The sequence below is a fragment of the Oncorhynchus mykiss genome, chromosome 13 (assembly GCF_013265735.2).
Source record: "Oncorhynchus mykiss isolate Arlee chromosome 13, USDA_OmykA_1.1, whole genome shotgun sequence".
Classification (NCBI taxonomy): Eukaryota; Metazoa; Chordata; class Actinopteri; order Salmoniformes; family Salmonidae; genus Oncorhynchus; species Oncorhynchus mykiss.
In genome coordinates this window covers 59368149-59388915 of record NC_048577.1, presented here as the reverse complement: position 1 = coordinate 59388915, position 20767 = coordinate 59368149, and the positions used below count along the sequence as shown (strand labels likewise).

General features: G+C 42.5%; 2 protein-coding genes across 6 annotated transcripts in view; both read left to right on the top strand.

The window, feature by feature from the left end:
* The window catches only part of LOC110516720 (adenylate cyclase type 9), an 89240-nt gene extending 83150 nt beyond the window's left edge, over positions 1 to 6090 (top strand). For both annotated transcript variants that reach the window (XM_036941749.1, XM_036941748.1), the window contains one exon: positions 109 to 6090. In XM_036941749.1, the coding sequence (XP_036797644.1) occupies positions 109 to 2137 (2029 nt within the window). In that variant the 3' untranslated portion in view covers positions 2138 to 6090. The remainder of the gene's footprint in view (positions 1 to 108) is intronic.
* A 1925-nt stretch (positions 6091 to 8015) lies between these two features.
* The window catches only part of LOC110485268 (histone lysine acetyltransferase CREBBP), a 91650-nt gene continuing 78898 nt past the window's right edge, over positions 8016 to 20767 (top strand). For all 4 annotated transcript variants that reach the window (XM_036941746.1, XM_036941744.1, XM_036941745.1 and 1 more), the window contains exon 1: positions 8016 to 8889. In XM_036941746.1, coding sequence (XP_036797641.1) covers positions 8802 to 8889 — 88 coding nt within the window. In that variant the 5' untranslated portion in view covers positions 8016 to 8801. The remainder of the gene's footprint in view (positions 8890 to 20767) is intronic.

Genomic DNA, 20767 nt, shown 5'->3' with positions numbered 1-20767 from the left:
CCCTACCTCATTCTCCAACTCTCCATCCCTCCCTTCTCTCCTTCCTTGTTTCTCCACCCTCTCTCTTTCCCCTTCTCTCTCCATCTCTCTCTCCCTTTCTCTCTCCAGGTCTGGCGACGCCACCAACAACAGTAACCGCAGCAGTGTTGTACATGGTCAGCCTGAGCCCGCCGCTGACCCCGTGCCCCGCCTCCAGGACCTGCTGGGCCCCGAGGTGGGAGTGGCCTTCTTCCTGCTCCTCCTGCTCGTCTGGTTCCTCAACCGCGAGTTCGAGGTCAGCTACCGCCTCCATTACCACGGCAACGTGGAGGCCGACCAGCACCGCATCAAGATCCAGAACATGAGGGACCAAGCCGATTGGTTGCTTAGGAACATCATTCCCATCCACGTGGCAGAGCAGCTCAAAGTGACTCAGAGTTACTCCAAAAACCATGGTAATGTTGGCGTGATTTTTGCCAGTATCGTTAACTTTAGCGAGTTCTACGAGGAGAGTTACGAGGGCGGCAAGGAGTGCTACCGTGTGCTCAACGAGCTCATCGGTGACTTCGACGAACTGCTTCGCGAGCCGCCCTTCAACAACATCGAGAAGATCAAGACCATTGGTGCCACGTACATGGCGGCGGCTGGGCTGAACGCGCAGCAGTGCGCCGAGACGCCGCACCCTCACGGCCACCTACGGGCGCTGTTTGACTTCGCACTGGAGATGATGCGCGTGGTGGACGACTTCAACAAGAACATGCTGGGCTTCAAGTTCAAGTTGCGCATCGGTTTCAACCACGGTCCTTTGACTGCAGGGGTGATCGGCACCACTAAGCTGCTCTACGACATCTGGGGCGACACAGTGAACATCGCCAGTCGCATGGACACTACGGGTGTGGAGTGCCGCGTGCAGGTGAGCGAGGAGAGCTACTGCGCCCTCAGTGCCATGGACTACAACTTCGACTACCGCGGCACAGTCAACGTCAAGGGCAAAGGTCAAATGAAGACCTTTCTGTTCCCCAAGAGTGCGGACAGCGGCGCCCCCGTGCCTCAGTACCTGCTTTCCGTCTCGCCAGAGATCCGGGTGCAGGTGGACGGGAGTATCGGGCGCTCGCCAACGGATGAGCTCTCTAATATGGTGCCTAGCTCCATCTCTGGTGTACCCAGTACCACCAGTCCCTCGCTCAGCTCTGGGGTGTCCACGGGTCTGCTGCGGCCTGAGAGGGGGGTGGTGGAGGCTGGAGATAGGCCAGACAGTCGGCAACAATACTACTGTAGCCCTACTACTACAGAGACCATCGCAGCCAGACGCTCCTCCTCATCATCCTACGTTGGTCTAGCCTCCCTGCCTATCACTAGTCAAGCTGGAGCTACTTTGAAAGTCAAACAACCAAATCAGTCCATCACTAATAAAGATGAAACTCCTTCAACCAGCGTCCAACAACCAAATCTGCCCACCACTAGTCTAGCTGGAGCTCTTTTGACAGTCCAACAACCAAATCTGCCCACCACTAGTCTAGCTGGAGCTCTTTTGACAGTCCAACAAGCAAATCTGCCCACCACTAGTCTAGCTGGAGCTCTTTTGACAGTCCAACAACCAAATCTGCCCACCACTAGTCTAGCTGGAGCTCTTTTGACAGTCCAACAACCAAATCTGCCCACCACTAGTCTAGCTGGAGCTCTTTTGACAGTCCAACAACCAAATCTGCCCACCACTAGTCTAGCTGGAGCTCTTTTGACAGTCCAACAACCAAATCTGCCCACCACTAGTCTAGCTGGAGCTCTTTTGACAGTCCAACAACCAAATCCACCCATCAATTATAAAGGTGAAACTCCTTCAACCAATGTCCAACAACCAAATCCACCCATCAATTATAAAGGTGAAACTCCTTCAACCAACGTCCAACAACCAAATCCACCCATCAATTATAAAGGTGAAACTCCTTCAACCAACGTCCAACAACTAAATCTGCCCACCACTAGTCTAGCTGGAGCTCCTACAACAAACGTCCTCCAACAACCAAAACCTGTGGCGCCTGCCTCCCTCCAGTCTCTCTCCCCTCAGAATGCCACAGCAACTGAGTCACGGAAGGAGGTGGAAAAAGAGAAAGAGGAGCAGGACGATGATGACATTATTGGCGAGCTAACGAAACTCTAAGACTGTTATGTCTGCGATAGTTTTTTGCATTAGCCTTCAGCCCTTTAAGCACGGCCTTTCTTGCATTCCTGCCAGTTGAAGCTTATCATGGAACAGTCGTATGTGACGAGAAGGCATACAGGAGGGAGCACCTAAATGGCAGACTGTAAGAAACCGGTTTCTGGCTCCTCTGTTGTCAATTCTTCTCCAGGTTCGTGCTCATTGGGACACAGCTTTGTTAATCTTTTTTCAACTGAATGCGAAAATGAGCGTTTCTTATTGAACAAGTTCAGATACTACATCTGTTTTCTTCCCGTTCATGCCCACTGAACACGACCGATGTAGCTGGTGGCCACAGTAAGAGTGAATAAGAAGATAGGGAAAGTACGACGGGCGCTATTACTGAACTTATGTTGCTATAGAAACCCAGCCTCCTATGATCTACTTGATTCTCACTAACATCTTTAGTCTTTTTTTGTTGTTGTATGTTTTTGGCTTTTTTTTTTCTCGCCTTTGTTTTTTTCTGTCTTGATTAATAAGTGCCTTTAGCACAAAATAATGTGTAGACCAAGCTGGTCTGGACGAGGAACGAAGAAGAAGCATAAAGGGGAAAGAACACTGGGAAAGACTTCTACACTACCAAACTGTGAATCTTATGTACATTTTAAGGCAAAAGCTTGGTTTCTGTCAATTTGTTATAGTTGTCTTTGGTCTGTGTAGCTAAGAAATTGCTTGTATTACTGTAGTTAAGGAGTTTACAAGAATTGGAGCAATAAGAAATGCCACAGTGAAGAGTGGATGATGGGTTACAAAGGGAAGCAAGATGGAGTCGTCTTTTCACAGTGAATCACTTTAAATTGTCTAAGAAAAGCACAGGCCTCGCACAACGCTCTCAGACAAACCCACAACAATATCTAGAACATCAGTCGGAAGGCTTGACTGTGTGCTTGTGTCTGTGCGCTACACTACAGTAATAACTGCCATCCACGGCCTCATGCGGAGAGGTGGCTGTAAGTTGTCATTCTGCAACTGATGAAACCGTGGGAAGAAGGTGGGGAGTGTGATTAAGACATAATGAAATCCCGCTTGCTGATGTGGTATCTTTTCTCCTGGCCCTGGTTAAAAGTAAGGACCTCTGTCTTACTAGCCTCAAGCCGTCAACTAGACCTTGGTAATAGTAATTAGGGCTGAATCCTAACTCCCACTTAAGTCTGTTTTAAGTCAAAGTCTCCAATTGACATCAATGCATGACTAAGTGAAAATGTTTAAGTTAGGACTTGACCCTAACTCTTTAACATATCACTAATTAGCTTCAGCTGCACATTAGTCTATAAAGTCTATACAAGTCTATAAAGCTAACTTTTAGCACCACAGGTTGGTTCATGTGCCATAACCTCTTCCTAGTATTTTACAGGAATGCAATCTGTTGTTAGGCTACCGTTGTTGAGGTTTGAAGTGCACCCCTCTAGGTAGGCTTCCTAATAGGTAGTTTATATTGAACGTGCTGGTCTGCTTACAATACAGTTAACAATCTGCTAAAATTGTTACATGTGCGTCATGTACATATCATGTGGAATAGGCAAGAGCACAAACAGATCTGGGACCAGGCTAATCTTGAGTAGTCTCTTGTGGCAGACCTGAGTTAAGATGTTGAGTGATCCAGTTTAACAGAATGGTAGATTGGTATATTGACCTTCAAATAGGACTTGATTTGCTATCGCCACCCCCCCCCCCCCCGCCCCCCGTTACTCTACCGTCCGGCTATTTAGAAATACATGCAAGGGGGAATGCACCTGATTCCTCTTGTTACAGCATTCCTGCCAAATTAGATCCTGGATAATAAGGGACGTTTCTAACATGTGTCATGTAAACAACATATACAAATAAACATGTCAAGTGTGCATGTTCAGTGCTACATATTTTCCTATTTGTTTTGTGTGTTTGTTTTGTTGAAGTTGAGATCTTGTTGTTTTCTTTTTATATATATACATGTACTGTATGCATTGTTTTATCAGAACCTTTCTTGAGATAATTGAGTATGGTGAACTGTACAGTGCATATCCTCCAACTGCAAGTCTAATCATCCCTGTCACTTTCTCTCTGTTTTAGTGAAAGGGCTTGGGTGCTCGGGGGAAATAACAAAACAAGTAATGGTACTGCTAGGCTTCCATCCAATTGGCGACCGATTTTCATGCAAATATTCTAAAATCTACATGAAGAAAATATGCGTATTTTTCCACCAGTGGTGTGTTTCCACCAGGGGTGTGTTTCCACCAGGGGTGTGTTTCCACCAGTGGTGTGTTTCCACCAGGGGTGTGTTTCCACCAGGGGTGTGTTTCCACCAGGGGTGTGTTTCCACCAGGGGTGTGTTTCCACCAGGGGTGTGTTCCCACCAGGGGTGTGTTTCCACCAGGGGTGTGTTTCCACCAGGGGTGTGTTTCCACCAGGGGTGTGTTTCCACCAAACGGACTTGTTGAGGATAAAAATCAGTGCATGATGACGAAGTGCACACAAAATATACTTTTTCACTTAAGTTTTCACGTACCAAATAAAAATCTAAAGTTCAGTGTGTTTCCATTGCATTTTCAACTCTACCAATAGTTTTGTTATAAAAAAAAAACTGTTGAGTAAAATAGCAAATTTGCCTAATCTGGTCTTGGTACATGCGCTCTAACCAACAGCTCACAGATACAGTGCGGATAGGCTCGTCTACATAATGAGATTATTATGGATAATAGCGAGAAAATTTGTATTTTTTAAATGGCAATCAAGTGTCGATCAACATGTCACCAGAATCAGACCCTGGAGATTTATTGGAAAGGAGCATCACGATCACTGTGCACTTTCATCACCCTGTGAAGTTCTTCATAAGTTAGGCCTATTTCATCTGTAGCCTAAAAAACTGCTTATCATCGCGTGACTCAAGGTTTACTTCGATATGATTATTATATGAATATTTACCTTTAAAGGCGTTTCCATTGCCATTTCTCGCATAATTAATTTAAAAAATGACACACGAAAGATCCCACCCCGTTGAACAAAGAAATGATCTTTTGGCATTTATAAAATTGTACCTAAACTTCCTGTTTCCATCACAGATGTCGTGATTTTTAAAAGAATTCACGGTATGACCTTACTCACATAAAAACTGGGGATGGAAACGTCTTATATTATTTGTGACCTCAGACATATTTTGAAACCTCAAAGGTACAATATCAAAGCGTTCTGAATTAGGAGTAGAACCTGGGAAGTAAATGTTCATAGTAAAAGACTCCAAAGCAACATGTTTTAGTTTAGTAAAGATGGAGATACTCAGGATATCCCAGAAATCATTTGGGTTTTAAGGGCATCTTTCAACTTTCAGCACGTAAGTTTCTCTTTTGTAGTGCCATAATTGTTTTTACTACAGGTTCCTTGTGTGTACTGCAAGAGTTTGCTAGTAGTGCCTTTTCAGTCATAGGAAAATCCTCTCTAAATCAACTCTGATATCATTTAATTAAGATTGCCACGTTTTGTTTCTCAAACCTCCTTGAATACACTTTTTTTTGTTGCTTTTTTACATGTGTACATATTTTTCTCATCCAAGTTCTTTAAAATGTTTATATGAATTTGACATGTGCCTTTTCTACTTCATAACCTGCTGAGCAATTGTTTCCAACATTTAGTATCACTGATATGAGTATGAAACTCAATATTGCAGTTCATTGTCACTTTTTGGTACACAGCCGCCACTTATTTGTTCTGATGTGGATTTAAAAACAGGGAATAACAAAAATGTAGTTTTGCTTTGTTTGACTGGATATTGTTGTACTGTGTAGAATTGCTTGAATGGGGTTAGGCCCATTTTAAGTGCATTAATCTACAAACGGGATTGTTTTCAAATTGTCAAATGTATTCTTGCCAGTTATGAGCGTGCAACCCTTGTAACCTAACCAAATTGCACTGATTACAATAAAGGGACATATTGGAAACAATCAGTTTAAATCATAAACATCACACAGTGTTATGTTGCTAAATGTCCCAAGGAAGGGGAATCTGCATAATTGAGGTCTGGACACATGAAAGGAAGATAAAACCCAGATATTAGCTACAGCTTATCTTATTGCTTTTGAGAAACTCTGCTTATCAACCTATGGATTCCTGGTGTTTTATCGTGTTGATGCTGGATAAGTAGCGTTCTTTAGAAAGCGAAGGGAAATAAATAGTTGAATTTAAGGCTAACTCTTATAGAGTTGTTGGAGCTCAAATCTTGAGCCCAATTCAGTCCGAACCGTACTGTGATGATGGCTCTATTTTCATTTCACACTGCAACTGTGGTGAATGTGTTACTGAACCAGCTCAGTTCAGCTCGGTTGGGCTCAGTAGTGTGAAAAAGGAATTGTGTTCAGTACTTCAAAAAAAGCGTAGGTTTTTTTTTGTACTAACTTGCCTTCCTGCAAAAAGGACTTCATGAATTGACAATGGGATGGAAACGGTGTGAACTAACAGAATGGCACATTGGGACTAGTTTTGATGCCAAATAGAGATGTCATTGATTTGATGTATGTTTGGCCTTATTTCCCCCTCTTTCATTTGCCCGGTCTTGTCGTGCACATTGATGACGGGTTGTTTCTATACTCACTAGTACAATATGTATGCGGTATGTATACATTTTGCACAAAGCACTCACTCTGTATGTACATATGCATTTTATGTTTTGTATTATTTATACAGGTGCCATTGTTGAAGGGTTGAGGAATACATGGAAGGTTAGATAAACGTTAGAACACTGTTACAATTACGTCCAAATGTCGTGTTTGCCTGCATGTATAGTATGTGTGTGTACCTACACTGTACGAATGTTTGTGTACCTGTATGATTGTGGGAGAGGGATGCTCTAACTTACCCCAGTAGGCCTAGGATTGTGTGCTGCCTGAACTTGTCCATTTCTTTCCACCTCAGTATGTCAAAGTCAATTTACATTTGAGTAATTTAGCAGACACTCTGATCCAGAGCATTTTTTTCCATACTGGTCCCCCATGGGAATCGAACACACAACTTGCCATTGCAAGCACCATGCTCTACCAACTGAGCCACATGGGACACTGACAAGGACCTATAAGGACATTTTCCTGCCACCACTACTTCTATATGGGCCTAGGCGACAGATCTCTCCATCCTAAGGGATCCCATGGTATTCCCCCATGAGTAGCCTGGTCGGTCTCAGATTGGTTTGTGCTGTTGGCAGCTCCTATGGTCAATGTAACAGCAAACAATGACCGTAGGAGTTGACGAGACAGTGCAAACAGATCTGGGACCAGGCTACATCAACAACACCCTGCAAGGTAAAATCACACTGCTAGATTTCTGTTTTCAGACCCTGTTTCATATAAGCCTACGTATAGTTGTGGCTGGTAGATCTTTGGCCTCCCTCCCACTGTATTTTATATAGCCTATAGCACGCTGCATTTTTGGAGGGGTCTGCAAATGAAGGTAAAAAAAAGAAGAATAAAGATTTGTTTGGATGGTTCTGTTTGCATTGCTTGATATTTACCCATTATTACAACTTTTGATGATGCATTTACAATTGACATGTAAACTTGTGTTGCTTGGCTCCTTAAATTGATACAAATGTAGTTGACTAGATGAGTGGACAAGGGTGAAGTGCCCCAAAATGGTCTTATGAGGGTTGGTGACTTGGTGACGCATGATACACAATGTATATGGGGGGCTGCACAATAACTGCTCACTTGTACATTGTTCTGTAACACTTTAGGTTAGAAAGTGCTTTGACAGCTACTTCATTTTTTGGGTTATTCCACCCCTAGAGGCTTGTTGATGTACGTCCACATGACGCACGGCAGGGCATAGGTTTGCGTAGGGCGTGATTGCACAGCCCCTCCCCCCCCACAGTCGAGCTAGAAAGAAAAAAACTTTTTGTATCGGAGGAATCAACAGCCGCCATCTTGACGCGGCTCAGAATCAGGATTTTGGGAGAGCATTATTTTTTAGACCGAAACGAGCCATTTAGACCGTGCTCAAACGGCTTTATTCTGCAGAAAATCGAAGTCTTTATTCCTTCGGAGAGAATTGTTGAGAAAAAACGAGGATTGGATCAGTTTTTGTCGTCTAGAGAGCCCCTCGTATATTTGATTTCCCCTTCAGAGAGCGCCGCTTCTCCGTATCTCCGTTCCGAGACGATGCATTTATCGAGAGACAGTATCGAGAAAAATACATCGGCGCATACAAAATATTTTTGGAAATTTCTTGTCTTTATTGGAGGCGAAAATTGAATTTAAGGCTGTTCATTTGGACCAGGAAAAGGCGCTTATTTAAAGATGCCCATCTAGGGATTTATGGAGAAGGGGACTTGAATCCACACTATATACTTTTTTTTGCTACTATTTTAATTTATTTTTCGTGAACCGAAATATTTTTTGGCCATAATTATTAACGATAATTATGTGGGTGTTGGGTGTTGGATTATCATGGGGTGATTGTCAGCGGCGAAGCGTGGCGCTGTTGCCTTTATTTTGAAACATTCTACTCGGCTGACTAGTGCAAGCATTTTTCTATCTTGCCAGCTAGTTGGTTAAATACGTGGGGTGTGAGTAAGAAAGAAGATTGTTGCCATTAAAAAAAACTAGCTGGAAGGAGTCGAATTTCATTTTGCATCATTATTTAGTGATCATTCTTACCGATCAGAATGGCTGAGAATTTGCTGGACGTCGGACCTCCCAACGCAAAGCGACCGAAACTCAATTCACCTGCGCTTTCAGCGTCAGATGGTACAGGTAAGCACCAAGTAGGGCCTATTTGGTCGTCAGTCTATTGATAAAAAAAAATATGCTAACAGTGCATGAGTTATTTTAGTGATAATGAAAACGGTACTTTTATGTTTTGTCTGGTGTTGACTGCGTTCGCTCGTGCACAATGTTCCTCACTTGGAACTTTCATATGTCAGCTCTCGAGCTTTGCAGTCTAGTTGCTCGTGGTATTAAATTGTCACACCCGACTGTCACTGAATCTACAGTCACCCGTCTCTAGTAGCCAATCCCCCGCTGCTCTCTTCTCGACTTGCCCATATGCCTTGGTAGTAAAGTCAGTCTACTGGCGGTGTTGGTATTGCACCATGTGCTGATGTGTCTGTCGCTCCTTCTCCGTTTACTAGCTACGCCTCTAAAAACTTGTCACCCCTATGTTCCGGATAATGTCATTGTGGTGGAGTGAGTTGGAGACTTGTGATATAGCCGCCGCGTCTGTTCAAAAGAAAATTGCAACCTGTTTAATTTGGTTAATTTCAACACTGATAGACACTTGTTAACCTACCGGTATAGGACTATTGTATGAGCACAGACAACAGAAGTGTCAACATTAACTTGAAAGTAAGTTATATAAATGTTCATATAGTGAAACCGATAGCAAATACTTGGACGCTGCCCTTGAAGTTTATGGACAGGTCTCCTGTGCTCATAAACCTAGCCTCCCAGACAATAACAATAGTCTACCACAGTGCTGCCTTGGTTGGTTTTTATCAGAGAGAGAACATTAAGCCTAAACCTAACCTCGGGGTCTACCACCACACTGTACCCACCCAAACACTCAGGAAACAACAGGTGGTGCACCCCCCTATCCACATTGATGGGACCGCAGTGGAGAAGGTTGAAAGCTTCATGTTCCTTGGCGTACACATCACTGACAAACTGAAATGGACTACCCACACAGACAGTGTGGTGAAGAAGGCGCAACCGAGCCTCTTCAACCTCATCCTGAAGAAATTTGGCTTGGCACCTAAAACCCTCAACTTTTGCAGATGCACAATTGGGAGCATTCTGTTGGGCTGCATCACCGCCTGGTACAGCAATTGCACGCCCGCAACCGCAAGGCTCTCCAGAAGGTGGTGCGGTCTGCATAACGCATCACCGGGGGCAAACTACCTGCCCTCCAGGACACCTACAGCACCCGATGTCACAGGAAGGCCAAAAAGATCATTAAGGACAACAACCACCCGAGCCACTGTCTGTTCACTCCGCTATCATCCAGAAGGCGAGGTCAGTACAGGTGTATCAAAGCTGTTTTTCAGTGTCTCGGTCCCAGCTATCTCAAGGCCATCATACTGCTGAACAGCAATCACTAGCACATTAGAGGCTGCTGCCTATAGACATAGACCAGAAATGACTGGCCACTTTAATAAATGGAACACTGGTGACTTTGTTTACCTATCTGGCATTACTTCTCTCTTATGTATATACTGTATTCTATACTATTCTACTGTATTTTAGTCCATGCCGCTCTGACATCGCTCATCCATATATGTATATATTCTTAATTCCATTCCTTACTTTAGATTTGTCTATTGGATAAATGTTGATAAATTGTTCGATATTTCTTATTAGATGTTACTGCACTCTCGGAGCTAGAAGCGCAAGCATTTCGCTACACCCGCAATAACGTGTATGTGACCAATAAAATTTGATGTGATTTGAACCTGCACAACTTCCCCTGGCTCCTGGCCTCATATCGCTAGCCGCAGCCAGCATATCGTTTAACAGGGGTATTTAACAACCAGTCATATTTTATGCTAAACATTCTATGACGTTGCCGTGGCAGCTGCACCACTCCCTGCCTCCACGCACAAGAGCTAAGTGATTAGTGCTTTTAATGTCGGGCTCGGTTCAATTATTTAAAAAATGTTAACTTTTTTTGGTTTCCATTATTTATTTGACGATGCAATATGATGTAATACAAAATAAAACAACTAGGGCAGTCCCTGTCAAAATCTTTGTTGACAATAGTCACCTGTTCTTTCGACAAATCGATTGAAATGATAAAACATCCTATGTGTTTGAATCAAATCCATGATATGCACTGAGCTTGTCTTATGATTTAAGCGCACTGTTTGATGAAATAATTAAGACACAAAAATGACTAGAAGGAGTCCGACTGCAATTGATTTGCTTCTGCCAGTCCGGGCTCAGACTCTCTGCTCTGTGTTAAAGAAAAATGACAGCAAGTGACTGTGTGACCAGTACCGGTTGTTTCTCTCCTCCCTGCTGCAGCGACCACCACAGAACATCAGCAGTGTTGATTGCGCTGTCCGTGTGGCAGAAGCTGCAACATAATTACAGCGATTTCTGACTGAAAAGTTCTGTTACCGAAATCCCTCATTTGTTTAGTAAAAACATTCCCTCAACCCCTTGCTCTCTTTACAAGACATATTTATTCATCGCGTGCACTTGACCAATAGGGCCTGACCTATAGCATATCATTATCACATCAATTAATTGGTTATAACAAACTCGGAACACCGTAACACGATTGAGAGAGATGGATGCTGAGGACATGACAAACTCAAAACGGGGTAATGTTTACTGGTTACTTGGGAGGAAAAAGTCAGATTTGTGGAATAAATGTGACTAGTTGTGGAAAATACTGGAGATCAAGAAAAATTAGGTAAGGGGCAAGCACTGTGCATATTGTGTGTGCCAAACAGGTGCTGTTAGATGACAAAATCATTGTTCCAAATTGTAAAAAAATAACACAAAATAAATTATAAGCGCACAGGAGTCACTAGAGCGCGATGAGACAAGGATATCTCTACTGGCCAAACCCTCTCTAACCCGGACGACGCTGGTCCAATTGTGCATCGCCCCATGGGCCCCCCGGTCACGGCTGGCTGCGACAGAGCCTGGATTCGAACCCAGAATCTCTGGTGGGACAGCTAGTACTGCGATGCAGTGCCTTAGACCACTGCGCCACCCGGGAGACCCTCATTATAGGCCTATTTTAAGTTGGTTTCCGCTCCTCACTTTTCTTAGACAAGGCAAGACCTGTTTTCTCATCTCCAATATGCTGTTTAACTTTGCAATTATGCACACAGCAACATGGTCTTGGTGACTGCCAATTCGGCAGCACGCTGATTGATGTTTCAGAACCGCGGACAGCGATTATTATATCTCCAACGTGGGAGAGAGCGCAATAATGTTGCAATACTGTTCTGACTTAATATAATCGTATACCATTTCAGTAGCACATTTCTTGAACTGGACTGTGCCATCCCCACGGCCTCCACAATGGATCAGTCCACTCAATGCGAATCAGACAGGTGCATTTAAACTTTTTTTTTGTTGCTACTGCTCGACTAAAATCTCAGGGGACCAGCAGCCTAACAATCGACCAGTCGACTAAATGGGGTCAGCCTCATAAATGCACTATATTATGTGGGTTGACTGCTGTAACACATAATATATTTTTTCATAGAAGTCCCATGATGGTGGTAACTGCCCAATACTGATTATCACCTATTAACCACCATGTATTACCATTACTGTACAATATTTCAGTTGTCTATATTACATTTGTTTATTTGATGACTTTATTATTTCATTCCAGGTCATCTCATCTCTATAGAGCTGCTGTTAATGCTGCTGCCTGTCCTGTTGGTAGTGCTGAGCAAAAAAAATCTTCAGTTTGTAAACGACTAATTGACCGACGTGTTCAAGTATTGTTTTTAATTCAATTTTTTGTTCTGTTTTTTTGTGAACTAATTTCGCACATTGCACAGTTTCTCTAGAGATAAATCAGATCAAGCCTGAACTGTGTTATGTAGTAGGGAGTTGTAATTTCCAATTAGGCCAATATTCTATGTAGTTTGGTGCATAAAATGTTCTAATTAACTACAATGGCCATAATCCATTGCGCATCTACTTGTCCGGTCTGTGTTTTACGCCTGCTATGGAAGAGAGAGAAGAATGCGCAATGGTGAGGTGATGTAGAGAACAGCTGTTGCTTCACAAGGTATATCTATCTACCTGAACATACATGATCGACGGGATTGATAGATGGTATTTAGCAGTCATCAAAATATGCCTGATTTACTTTGAAGAACTACTAAAATAGTGATTTTGACAGTCAGCAGTAACAGAAGCTCTATAGAGATGAGATGAGTTTGGAATGAAATAATAAACTCATCAAATAAAAAAAATGTAATATAGACAACTGAAATATTTTAAATGAATGTGAATAAATTATGGTAAAAATGTAATGGGCACTCACTACCATCATGGGACTTATTTATTTATATAAATAAAAGTATGCCGACCGATGTCAAAAAGCAGTAATCACTCAGTACTACCTGTTGAAAACTTCAACTCTATTACATTGCACTGTTCAGGCTTGATCTGATTTATCTCTGCAGAAACTGCACATCGAGCTCACTGAAAACCCCAGAAATGTAACCGATGTTGGTCAATTAGTTTTAAAATGAAAAAAAAATAACCAACATTTCGGTTCATCTCTCAGCACTACCACACACACACACACACACCCCTATGCTGCACATCTGTCCTGAAGTGTGTGGAGTGTGTGGTTGCCTGTACTACACACTGGCTAAATTATATCCTGATAAGTTGAATTGACCCTATGTGGTGGTGTTAACCCCAATCAGGACTTACTTACACCAGTGTGTCCCCAAATGGTGGGTTTGGGGGGCTTCCTGGGTCAAGCAGTTTATAGAACATTGTTTTATTAATTTGGTGGCTCCTAAATAAATGATTGTCACACTCACAACCCCAAAAAGTTAATGTTCCATTGTATTGTCCGGTAGCTCTGATGAAACGTGGTTAGGCTACCCATGCCTGCCTGGAAGAGAAGTCAGCTTTAAACCCCTGCTACATGTTGAGTTGTTCCCAGGGGCGTGGCTGACTGCCTCAGAACCAGCTGCTAGTGTCTGAAGTCAAAGCCAAGACTAGAGAGTAGCCTAAATGGAGGCCGGGAGTCTACGGGAGGGCTGCAAAGTTCAGAGGGCAATCTATAACCTTCAGTGCTATCAGATTATCTTGTATTTAACCTGTCGCTGTAAAATGCACTTTAAATAATGTGCCTTAACCTAAGTGCTATCTGACTTTAGTGAGGGCGCTTTGTTTTTATCTCTGTATTGTATATAACAATGCCATGTGTACGTCCATTGTAGAGTTGTGGAAGTGAATTGCGTTCGGGGTTCATTGTGCAGTCGGTAGTGAATGAATGTTTCCATTGTGCAACTGTGAATTCTCCACCACTATCAAACGTTGGGGGAAAAATGCAAACATCTCAAATGAGGCCAAGTTGGGTATTACAGACACCGCAACCTACTCTTTATTCTCAGTCAAGGAAAGTGTTTAAATCCTTCAATGTATCCATTGCCCAATGTCCACCTCTGTACCGGACGTACAGAGAGACGACAAGGCAGATGATTGGGTTACGTTTGCTGAGTGTTTTGCTGCGGAAAACAAAATCAAGCATTTCTTATTGCAGGTCATTATTTCTTAACCTGTCTAGGCCAACAGCCAATGAAATTGCAGGGCGCCAAATACAAATCAACAGAAATCAACAACAAAAAAAATCTAAATTCTCAAACATACAAGTATTAGGCACCATTTTAAAGATAAAATTATCGTTAATCCATCCAGTGTCTGATTTAAAAAAATGCATAAATAGAGAAAATGAATCACTAACCTTTGATATTCATCAGATGACACTCATAGAACTACATGTTACACAATACATGTATGTTTTGTTTGTTAAAGTTCATATTTATATCCTAAAATCTTATTTTACACTGGCGTGTTACGTTCAGTAGTTCCAAAACATGCAGTGATTTTGCAGAGAGCCACATGAATTCACAGAAACACTCATAATAAATGTTGATGAAAATACAACTATTATACATGGAACTTTAGATACACTTCTCCTTAATGCAACCGCTCTGTCAGATTTTTTAAAAACTTTACGGAAAAAGCATAATCTGAGAACGGTGCTCAAAGCCCAAACCAGCCAGAGAAATATCCGCCATGTTGGGTAGTCAACATTATTCATAAATAGCATTATAAATATTCACTTACCTTTGATCTTCATCAGAATTCAGTCCCAGGAATCCCAGTTCCACAATAAATGCTTGTTTTGTTCGATAATGTCCATTTATGTCCAATAGCTTCTTTTGTTAGGGCGTTTGGTAAACAAATCCAAAAGAGAGATCTGGTCCATTCAGACGAAATGTTCAAAAAGTTATTACAGGTCAAAGAAACTTGTCAAACTAAGTATAGAATCAATCTTTAGGATGTTTTTATCATAAAAGTTCAATAATGTTCCAACTGGAGAATTCCATTGTCTGTAGAAAAGCAATGGAAAGACAGCTACCTCTCTACCTCTCATTAGAAAGTGTGTGACTGAGAACGAGGCTGTAGGTAGACCCCTTAGTCAAACAGCTCCCATCCGGCCCCCCTTCCCAGCCTGAAACAACGTTCTAAAGACAGTTTACATCTAGTGGAAGCCTTAGGAGGTGCAAAATAACCCATATCCCACTGTGTATTCGATAGGGGTGAGTTCAAAAACGACAAACCTCAGATTTCCCACTTCCTGGTTGGATTGTTTCTCAGGTTTTTGCCTGCCATATGAGTTATGTTATACTCACAGACATAATTCAAACAGTTTTAGAAACTTCAGAGTGTTTTCTATCCAATACTAATAATATGCATATATTAGCATCTGGGACTGAGTAGGAGGCAGTTCCCTCTGGGCATGCTATTCATCCAAAAGTGAAAATGCTGCCCACTATCCCAAAGAAGTTATTAACTTGTTTGGCTAGGGACAACATCCGCTGAGCGCCAAATTCAAAAATATTTTTTAGAAATATTTAACTTTCATATATTCACAAGTGTAATACACCAAATGAAAGCTTAACTTCTTGTTAATCTACCATCTTGTCCGATTTCAAAAAGGCTTTACAGCGAAAGCACACCATATGATTGTTAGGTCAGAGCCTTGTCACAAAAACACTCAGCCATTTTCCAGCCAAAGAGAGGAGTCACAAAAAGCAGAAATAGAGATGGAATTTTATCACTAACCTTTGATGAAATTCATCAGATGGCACTCATAGGACTTCATGTTACACAATACATATATGTTTTGTTTGATAAAGTTCATATTTATATCCAAAAATCTGTTTACATTCAGTAATGTTTTGCTTCCAAAACATCCAGTGATTTTGCAGAGAGCCACATCGACTGATAAAAGATACAAGTATTATGCAGAATTATAGATATACTTCTCCGCAACCGCTGTGTCATATTTAAGAAAAGCCATACAGATACCCGCCATGTTGTGGAGTCAGAAATAGCGTTATAAATATTAACTTACCTTTGATCTTCATCAGAATACACTCCCAGGAATCCCAGTTCCACAATAAATGTTTTTGTTTGATGCAGTCCATAATTTATGTCCAAATACCTCCTTTTGTTGACACGTTTAGTTAACAAATCCAAACTCATGAGGCAAGTTCAGGCGAAAGTTCAATAAGTTATATTACAGTTCGTAGAAACATGTCAAACGATGTATAGAATCAATCTTTAGGATGTATTTAACATAAATCTTCAATAATGTTCCAACAGGAGAATTCCTTCGTCTTTAGAAATGCAATGGAATGCAGGTCGCTCTCACGGGCGCACACGCGATCAGCTCATGGCATTCTGCCAGACCTCTGGTTGAAACAACTCTCATTCTCTCCTCCTTCACAGTAGAAGCCTCAAACAATGTTCTAAAGGCTGTTGACATCTAGTGGAAGATGCAGGAAGTGCAATATGACCCCATAGACTCTGTATATTCGATAGGCAATGAGTTGAAAAACTACAATCCTCAGATTTCCCACTTCCTGGTTGGATTTTTGTCAGGTTTTCACCTGCCATATGAGTTATGTTATACTCACAGACGTCATTCAAACAGTTTTAGAAACGTCAGAGTGTTTTCTATCCAAATCTACTAATACTATGCATATATTAGCTTCTGGGCCTGAGTAGCAGGAAGTTTACTCTGGGCACGCTTTTCATCCAAACGTGAAAATGCTGTCCCCTATCCCAAACAGGATTTAAGTGCAGGGAGTCCCTCTTTTGTTTTGTCCGTTTTCTTCCATTTGGTGCCAAATTAATATGACCCGGTTTACAAACAGCTCTTTGGTTCTGTCCTGGGTTGTAGTCTTCCCCACTGACAGGCCGGGGTCCTTTGCAGCCCTAGCTCATCTTTCACTGGGGTGAAGAGCTGTCGCTGGGCAGTAAGGCACAATGACCCTCACTCTGCTGCCTCTTTAGAGAGGGCTGCCAGGCCAGATGCTCTCTTTCTCAGTGTACACACTAATGCACATCTTACACACACACACACCCCTCTAATGAACTGCCCAGCTGACACAACCACACACACAAATCCTCTGATAGCCCAGCACTACACTCACTCACCAACTTCTCAACGATACATGGCATAGTGTGCCACAGACCTGCTTTCCTTTGAAGTTGTGAAGCGGCACGGGGTCCTGAGTACACTGAGAAGATTTAGAGCCACAGATTGCAGATGGCAGCGGAGACAAAATAGGGTTTTGTTTGACTTGAAAAAGCCCAATTCCCAGAAATTCCTCCAGCAGACCTGTGAAAAGAGCAGATTCCTCTCCCCACTCCCACTCACTCCTCGCTCCCACTCAGCCCTGGAGAAAATTATGCTGGGAGGGTTATGAGGAGAGAGTAAGAGACTGCTCTCTCTTGAAAGTGTTGAAGAGGAATAGACAACCTGTATGAATGGATGTGTGAATTTGTGATGGATGTTGCCTTAGGTTTTGACTTCCTGATGAGCTTTCTAGCCTGTCAAAAACACCATCTAGCTAGACTGTGTCCAACACTCTGGATCTTTATTTGTTTAGAAAACTATCAATGCTGAATCGCTTTTTCCTGCTTAGCCACAAATGAAACCATACACCTTCTTTCTCCCAATTTTGAATGTCCTGATTTAGCCTATAGCAGTGGTTCTCAATCCTGGTCCTGGGGACCCAAAGGGGTGCAGAACATTGTTTTTGTTGTCCTCTCACTACACCTAATTTAAAATCATCAAAGCCTGATGGTGAGTTGATGATTTGAATCAGGTGAGTCGTGCTAGGGCAAAAACAAAAAATGTGCATCCCTATGGGTTCCCCAGGACCAGGATTGAGAACCACTGGCCTAAAGGAAATGGATTCACTGCATAAACGCATAGTGTGTGTTGTCATGGGTTTGGCTGGCTCAAGTCATGTTTTTGAGGCCCGTTATTACTGTGGTAGACCGCAAACGCACGCTTTGCTCTCCCCCCAGCCCTTCAGAGCACCTTACAGCCTGTCAGCCAGTGTAGGCTGTCCCGGGTTTGATGTGTTAACCTCGCTAGGGTATGTGGGACGCTAGTGTACCACCTGGCCAACATCCAGTGAGATTGCAGAGCACCAAATTCAAATACAGAAATACTCATTATAAAAATTCTGAAAACAAAACATATTTTACATAGGTTTAAAGATTAACTTCTTGTGAATCCAACCACGGTGTCAGATTTAAAAAATGCTTTACGGCGAAAGCATACCTTACGATTATTTGAGAGCATAGCCCAGTAGACAAATCATTACAAACAGTAACCAGCCAAGCAGAAGAGTTCAACTCAGAAATAGAGATACAATTAATTCCTTACCTTTGATCTTCATATGGTTGCACTCAGAAGACATTCATTTACTTAATAAATATTCATTTTGTTCGATAGTCTCTTTATATCCAAAAACGTCAGTTTTGTTGGCGTTTTGTTCAGTAATCCACAGGCTCAAACGCAGTCAAAACAGGCAGACAAAAAATCCAAATCGTATCCGTAAAGTTCATAGAAACATGTCAAATGATGTTTATATTCAATCCTCAGGTTGTTTTTAGCCTAAATGATCTATAATATTTCAACCGGACAATAACGTCGTCAATATAAAAGGTAAACAAGAAATGCACTCTCTCGGGATTGCGCATGAAAAAGCTCTGACACATCAGGGTCCGCTCATTCAGACTGGTCTTACTCCCTCATTTATCAGAATACAAGCCTGAAACAATTTCTAAAGAATTGACATCTAGTGGAAGGCATAGGAACTGCAATTTGAGTCCTAAGCCAATGGATACTGTAATGGCATTGAATAGAAAACTACAAAACCAAAATAACTTCCTGAATTAATTTTTGTAAGGTTTTCACCTGCCAAATCAGTTCTGTTATACTTTACTCCCAGCCACTATTTTAGCAGTTTTGGAAACTTTAGTGTTTTCTATCTAAATCTACCAGTTGTATGCATATCATATATTCTGGGCCCGAGTAGCAGACCGTTTAATTTGGGCATGCTTTTCATCCAAACTTCCGTATGCTGCCCCCTACTCTAGAGAAGTTAATGTGTGACAGATTATGCCGTGTATGTTTGATCCATGGATGCCAGCCAATGTCTGTTTGTTTTGATCTGTACGCCAGTGGTTGTGTTCACTGTGTGTTAATGCCCGTCTTGAGAAATTGGCTCCAGACAAGTATTCTTCAGGCACATTGCTTACCTAGTGGGTGTTCTCCTCCGCCTGGGCTCGGTGAATGGGCACCAACCCCTGGGTGGGTGAGCATTATTCCACCCATGTTAGCATTAGTGTACATACAGCCAAGCGTAAAAACACTGCCTTCAGTTCCACCCGCTTCAGGGGGAACGGTCCCGGGCAGTGCGCTCGCTGTGCGGGTTAATGTATCTGCTGAAGTGGAACTGATTAGAATGGGATGGAGGGGTGTGTGGGGTGAAGGGGGCACTACTGCAGATGTCCCCTCAAAATAGTAGTGGGACCAACGGAGCCCTGCTGCACAGTATGGGTGTAGGTATCCAGATTTACATACCTTTTTTTTAATACAGTATTACCAGCTGTGCTATTTCCCAAGCTAGCCACCTTTTAGAGACCAAGTTAGCAAACCAATTGAATAGTTAGAGAAAATGTGTTTTCTCCATCTTAGATAACTTATAGATAGATAACTTAAGATACTCAGTTGACAAACAGAAGGGGCCGCATTCAGTTTAAGAAATCTGCATTTTCAAAAGAGACCATAAAATCTGAATTTTAAAGCATTTCACCTGTGTTTTTATATTGAAAGCCAAGTGTTTTTTTTTGTATTATCAATAGAGCGATAAGGGGTGGGCAACTACTTTTTCTAAACACAAAATACATTAGTGCCACACATTTGACTGAAAATACTTTATCAGATGACAACAGAACTGCAATGCTATTTTCTTAGCGATCAAATTTATTTATAAAGCCCTTCATACATCAGCTGATGTCACAAAGTGCTGTACAGAAACCCAGCCTTAAACCCCAAACAGCAAGCAATACAGGTGTAGAAGCACAGCGGCTAGGAAAAACTCCCTAGAAAGGCCAGAACCTAGTAAGAAACCTGGAGGTACCAGGCTATGAGGGGTGGCCAGTCCTCTTCTGGCTGGGCCGGGTGGAGATTAAAGCAGTACATGGCCAAGATGTTCAAATGTTCATAGATGACCAGCAGAGTCAAATAATAATAATCACAGTGGTTGTAGAGGGTGCAACAGGTCAGCAACTCAGGAGTAAATGTCAGTTGGCTTTTCATAGCCGATCATTCAGAGTATCTCTACCGCTCCTGCTGTCTCTAGAGAGTTGAAACGTCCGGTGAACAGGTCAGGGTTCCATAGCCGCAGGCAGCACAGTTGAAACTGGAGCAGCAGCACGGCCAGGTGGACTGGGGACAGCAAGGAGTCATCAGGCCAGGTAGTCCTGAGGCATGGTCCTAGGGCTCAGGTCCTCCGAGAGAAAGAAAGAGAGAGAATTAGAGGGA